The 6,514-nt window shown below is 29.4% G+C and overlaps 2 protein-coding genes across 3 annotated transcripts in view; one reads left to right on the top strand and one right to left on the bottom strand.

Annotated features, from left to right (window-relative positions):
* The window catches only part of LOC106471283 (hsc70-interacting protein-like), a 72,032-nt gene that overhangs the window by 21,387 nt on the left and 44,131 nt on the right, over positions 1 to 6,514 (bottom strand). The window lies entirely within an intron of this gene.
* LOC111083012 (sarcalumenin-like) overlaps positions 216 to 6,514 on the top strand; it is a 10,914-nt gene continuing 4,615 nt past the window's right edge. Inside the window, exons 1-5 of one of the 2 annotated variants that reach the window (XM_022399893.1) lie at positions 216 to 323; positions 2,504 to 2,797; positions 3,714 to 3,830; positions 4,400 to 4,572; positions 5,106 to 5,297. In XM_022399893.1, coding sequence (XP_022255601.1) covers positions 233 to 323; positions 2,504 to 2,797; positions 3,714 to 3,830; positions 4,400 to 4,572; positions 5,106 to 5,297 — 867 coding nt within the window. In that variant the 5' untranslated portion in view covers positions 216 to 232. Of the gene's footprint in view, positions 324 to 2,500; positions 2,798 to 3,713; positions 3,831 to 4,399; positions 4,573 to 5,105; positions 5,298 to 6,514 lie in introns of both variants that reach the window. The other variant, XM_022399892.1, reaches the window with a different exon arrangement.

Raw genomic sequence — 6,514 nt, 5'->3', positions numbered from 1 at the left:
ATATATATATATATATATAAACACGAACAAATTACCACTTATGGATATAAATAACAAAACACTTAAATATTTAATATTTTTTTAAATTCTTTATTAATTTCTTCTAAGGTAGAAAAAAATAATTAATAAGAAAGTGAAATGCATTTCGTCATTTACGTTTAACTACTATAATTTGCTGCCATAGCAACTGCGCATGTACCCTAAAGGCACCCAAGAATCCCCTCCAATAAAGATGGCAACGAACTGGCAGAGAATCCGGTTCTATATCAGATTAACAGTTCTCATACTAGTTTTGACGAAAGTACTCACTGACGAGACCAGAGGTCAGTTATATTATAAGTTCTATTACAATATTATAAATATAATATAGTTAGGTTTATTGTGAAGACTTGGGCTTACTGAAACCTCTAGTACTATATGGTTTTACGCAAGTTACTTGCAGGTGGTGATTTGCATGTCTGCGTCATGTAATCACATAAAGCGACACCTACCATACGGCTTTTAACACTTTATACCTTAGATTTAAAATAATAACTCCCATTATTTTAAACAAATACATGGGTTATTGTGTAGTTAATTAAATATCAATTAACAAATCACAGTTTTCCTTGTTTAAAATTAAAACTAATTTCGTGTATATAAATGATAAAATCAAACAAACAGTGACATACATACACATCGTTGAAACTCTTTTAGGCTTACACTACTCATCACTTAACTTTTATGAAAGCACCTCAGGTTTTGTAATTTCAATTTTTTAATTAAATTTAGTCATAAGACTACAGTTTATACGTTATATGCAGTCTTAAATTTATGAAAAGCCTTGAATAACTTTCTCATAGTAATGTTTTATCCTTTCAGACCATTTCATCATTTAAAACTTTATAATGACACTGGGACGAAAAATATACAATATAAAAAATTGCCAAATACTTAATATTTGAATGTTATTACTGAAATGGTTATAACACAAACCAATATCAACATTCATAAACATATATGCATGAAAATATTAGAGGAGAATACTATCACATATTTATATAAAAAATACTTCCACCTAAACTCTAAAACTCATGTCAATATTAACTTCTATTCAAACATACACAAAACTTGTGGGCATACATTTTACCCTAAAATAGTAACTTAGAAACTGAAACACAACTACAAAACCTTATTTTGCTCCACCAAATGTAATTTTTGGTAATGGCATGGAGCAAAAACAAGGGTCTGTAGTTTGAGTAAATAATGTCTACAGTATCTTCAGCCTTATTTACTTACTTTTTTTTTATGATCCCTATTTGCAGGTTTTTAAATTACCAATTTTTTACTTATCTTGTTTGAATTTTGTACTAAGCCAGATCCTCCTTAATTTTTATGTGATAGACTAAAAGTCAATACCACCCTGTACCAACTTCTGAGCTTCTCTTATCAGACTAAATAATGGTAAGATCAGCAAGATTTCACTATTTCTCTTATAAAACACCCACAGCCCCAAAGTCAAGTCTGGAGCATGATTTTATTAAATTTTTCTTCTTTTTGGTAATAGGAAGCAAGCCACGGAACCTTGGAGCCACAGTCAAGTACACTAACCACTGGGCCACAATTGGCCTTGAATATCAATTAGATTTTTAAAGTATTTATTTACACCATTAGAAAATTTTCATCCTTTATATTAGTAAAAAAAAATTCTTTATACAAGTATTTCATTATAATACTACTAGCACAAAAACACTAGATACCAAAAAATTATGCAAATACAGGCCTACGAAAATTTCATTAGTGTATGTTTAAGTTACTAACCTATTAAAATCTAATTAATAGCTGCTTATTATACAAGAAAGAGCAATTAACAACAAATCTCACAGTAATAACATTGGAACTATATGACTGTAAAGACCATAGTAATTATTAATACCCTAAAAACATATGGCCCAAGAATGACACGTGTTATTGAATGTTCAATTTAATAAATCAGTTTTGTTGTTTAAATCTTTTCCAGAAAAATAAAAAATCCTTTGGATGCTAATTTGAAAAATCAAAGTAGTGAATGTACAAGAAAAATGAATAAAATTGAAATCAGGTATAAAAACTAATGTTACTTACAAAGTGCACAAAACTTCGAAACATATAGAGTCGTCAACTTTTTGAAGGCCATAGATAGGCCTAAATAAAATGTTTTTAAGTGTGTACCAGTTTAATGTTGAATATTATTTATTATTTTAAATTTATACACAAGTGCCAAAATACTACAATTATTGTGTATTACTCTAGTACACTTGCATCAGTAGGCTCTTTTGTATTAGTTGGTGCTTTAGATACAAAATTGTTTGTTACTGTTACAAAGTAAAATCTAAAAAACATCGATATTGATGGAGGGTGCTTTTTTGTATTATTTCAAGATTTTGGACAAGTATATGTTTTAAAAACAACAGTTCTTAGAACACTAAAAACAAAAGCTAAATAAATTATATTTACTTTTCTCACTTCAATATTGGTATAGCAGAAAAAGAATTCACCGTAGCACCAGCAGACACCCAACATGATGAAGATGAATCCAGTGTACAAACAACCAGTACAATTGAAACAGATGAGGTATACCAACATATTCAACAACAGTATGGCCAGAAAAACAGGGACCATATCCACAAAGTATTGCAACTAGATGAAAAGCCAAAAAGCACACAAGAGTTACTGGTGTCAGACATCCTTGGAAAGCTAAATGAACTATACGAGACTGATATTAAACCACTAGGGGAAGCCTATCATTTCCATGATTTGAAGCAACGCAAAGTTGATAGTATGTTTTATTCTCAGAAATTTAATGATATTTAATAAATGTTTTCACATGGTCAGTATAAGTTGAATAACATGCATTTCCTTCAAAATTTGTACAGAAAGATCAGCATGCTTCATATTTACCTCATGCTTGAGTCTCTTTTTTAATATTTAAAACATTTTACTCATTTCAAATTGGAGTGTCATGAAAATCTTTCATTGATTTTATTAACATAAATATAATCATCCTTCCTGTCCATAGCCAATAACATCTGGTAAGAAAGCAATGAAATTACACTGTGTAAAGCGAGATGAAAGAAACACTTTAATGAATACAATTTAATTTTTACTTTTGTTTGATAAAAAATACAGTGGTATAAACTGAGTATTATGAATTAGTTGTCAATTAATAAGATGCTATCATAACTTTCTTACTAACAATGATTGTGAGGTTTATCAAGTTGAACAGTTTTTACTCTTTGTTAACTGTGCTTTATTTGTAGTGCCCGCAAGTCAGAAACAGAAGGTAATGTGTTACTATTAAAATTAAACTGATTTGGGGTTTAGTAGCTACTGTATTTAGATCTGTGATGAATAGATGAAGAACCTAGTTGTTGTTTACTGTTTGTGTGTAACACATACTATATAATTTGGAAAGTTAAACACAAATTTACCAGACTTTTGATCTAGAAGTATAAAGAGAAGTTTTACATGCATAACACAGTATACAACCCCTCTAACAGCAATGTACAAATTATATGACAGTTACCATAGCACAATTCAGGAAATGGGTATTGAGGTACAACATTATTTTACTTCTATTGAATCATTTTTTAGGATTTTTAATGTCTGGAATTTATTAAAATATTATTTTTCATAAAGATATTATTACTCATACTGACTTGGATACGTTGAAAACTTTTTTTTGCTCTTTCCAGATGGTGAGATTTTTGCATCCCCACGGGTATTGATCATGGGCCCTTGGAGTACTGGAAAATCTTCATTAATAAATTATTTACTTGGAATAGAAAATGATACATATGCCCTAGCAACTGGTGAGATAAAATTTCTTTGGACTTTGCTATCATACTATCTTCAAGCACAATTCCGTATTTAGTAAACTTATGTAGTTGAATCTGTAATATTAAATGTTTTTAAAGCATTGTACTTTTCCTAAATTATAATTACAATGTCAAATTCTAAGTATTTTATAGAATTAATAGGGTTCCAGATTTAATAAGATATTGTTAGTAATGCTTTGACAATGGTGAATTTGAAGAAATACAGAATTCAATATGCACAAACCAAGTCTTTCAAAATTCAAAGCAATTTCATGTTGTAAGTCTTCAGAAAATTTAAAAAAAATCTCTAAGGTTTTAATCAACAAGTTTAACCAAGCTGATATAGGATTTTTATTATTAATATTAATGAAATATTCAAAATTAAAGTCTGTTAAAGATAACAGACAAGTTAAGAGATTACACATTACAAACATTACTGTGTGACAAGTTTCACAAAACTATAAACTATAATGGAAGTTAGTAAAGGAGTCACCAGTAAAAAAAATTTAAAAAGTACCTTTCTTACATTCAACTATTTTTGGTAAGCTTATTTGTTTTCATAGGAGCCCAACCAACAACTTCAGAGTTTACTGTCATGCTGAATGGTAGAGAATACAAAACAGTGGAAGGAGCTGTTCTTGCAATGAACAAGAGCTACAGAGCACTAGAGAAGTTTGGTCAGTCATTTCTGGAAAGGTTAATGGGGATTCAGATACCTCATCCCCTCCTTGAAAAGGTTATGGTTTATATCAATCCTTAATTTTTTTTACATTTGTTTTTTAATTCATAACTGATAAATATTATACATGCTAGATTACTGACAGTATTTGTCTTAAAAGCTACTATTTATCACAAAACTCCATAATGTAACTTGGATCATTATAACCTGAAAATACCATCTTAACATAATAAAACATAACAATGTTTACATTTTGTTTTTAAAACCTCATTTTTAGCTATTTCAATATTTTGATGATTTTCAAGTAAGAAAAATATTTCAGTACTTATAAAGTTAGGTTACAATTAAAAATTTCCACTCAACATTAATATATCCAAATACAAAAAATTCTAGCACATGAAAAGTAATCTCTCTAAAAGTCTTTAAAAAAACATAACAGTAATAATTACCATGGAAAAAATAGTTCAGTTTAAATATTATACTGATGAAAATAAAAATAATGAAAATACAACTATTTTCATAAAATGTTATTTCTTCCTTACATCTTATTTCAGTAATATGCATGCTAACTGTTGAATCATCTTCTCTAGATGAATATTATAGATACTCCAGGTATTATTGAAAATCGTAAGCAACAGGAAAGAGGCTACCCCTTCAACAATGTGTGCCAGTGGTTTATCGATCGAGCTGATATCATCCTTGTTGTATTTGACCCTACAAAGCTGGATGTTGGTAGTGAATTAGAAATTCTCTTCAAACTACTCAAAGGCCATGAAGGAAAAGTAAGCCACTTTAATGCTCTTAACCCTCCTATAATATTCAGAACTTAGATACATCTATTGTTGCAGGTATTACTGACCCACTGCAATTTGAAACAAAGTGAAATGGCCTTGAATTGAAAAAAATATTTTTATTTTGATAGCTTTTATGTTAAATATCAGTAATTAATGTAAACTCTTATTATAATAAACTCAAAGATATTATGGAAACCAGTGTCGGGTCAAATAGACCCAAAATACAATAATGACCAGGGTGGAAGCAGCCAGTCAGCAAAACCCTACTATCGACAGTAAAGGATTGACTATTGCTCTCATAATCTACCCACAGCTTACAGTGGGAAGGGAGGGGAGGGGGGATTTTGTGTCATTGCATGAATTCAAACCCAGTTTGCCAGCTCCAAGATTCAGAGCTCTACCATATTTAACAGTAAGATACAGCCTGGCTCATCATATGTGGCAAGTACTGATGCAATGAAACAAGAAATAATGTTATAAAAATAAAGTACATGAGAAATATATTTGAATATTCAATAAATGAGAGTGGAATTCTGATTACTGAGGAAAACTGTTGGATCTTTTAATGAACTAAATATAAAACACTTAACATAATCTTGACACAAAGATATATAATATTTTCAATCTTAGTGGTATCTTATGGGCTAAACAGTCAGGACAGAGACCCCCATTATTCAATCTTAGCCTTTCTACACCTAAATGGATGTCATACCCCCACACACACAAAGTTAAAAGTATGTTCAGCATCTTGAATCTAGGGCCTTTCAATCCATGGTTCAACACTCTAATTACTTTAGGGTATTGACTAAACATATTATATTTATGCACTAAAGTCTATCTAAAAGATAAATGTACATTTTCTAAGTGCGATATTAAAATATATTAAAGGATGGTACATCCCTAAAATGAATTTCAATTTTCAAATATAAAGAAATACTTATATGTAAATCTACAGAAAACAAATGTGACATTTATACCTAACTGAACATGAACTTTTTATACTCGAATAATTATGATACTAATTAAAAGTTAAGGATTAATCAATATCATTGTTAATTCTTTCAAATTGACATTTCTATATTGAAAGAATACGACTTTTCTTTTGCTGTTTTTTTTTTTTTTTTTAGTTTTAATATTAAGTTTTTGCTGATTTTGGCTTGTACCATGATTAGTTTGGTTTGTTATGAATTTCAGGCAAAGCTACA

Source organism: Limulus polyphemus, unplaced genomic scaffold, assembly GCF_000517525.1.
Source record: "Limulus polyphemus unplaced genomic scaffold, Limulus_polyphemus-2.1.2 Scaffold4515, whole genome shotgun sequence".
Lineage (NCBI taxonomy): Eukaryota > Metazoa > Arthropoda > Merostomata > Xiphosura > Limulidae > Limulus > Limulus polyphemus.
This window is presented reverse-complemented; position numbering and strand designations above follow the sequence as displayed.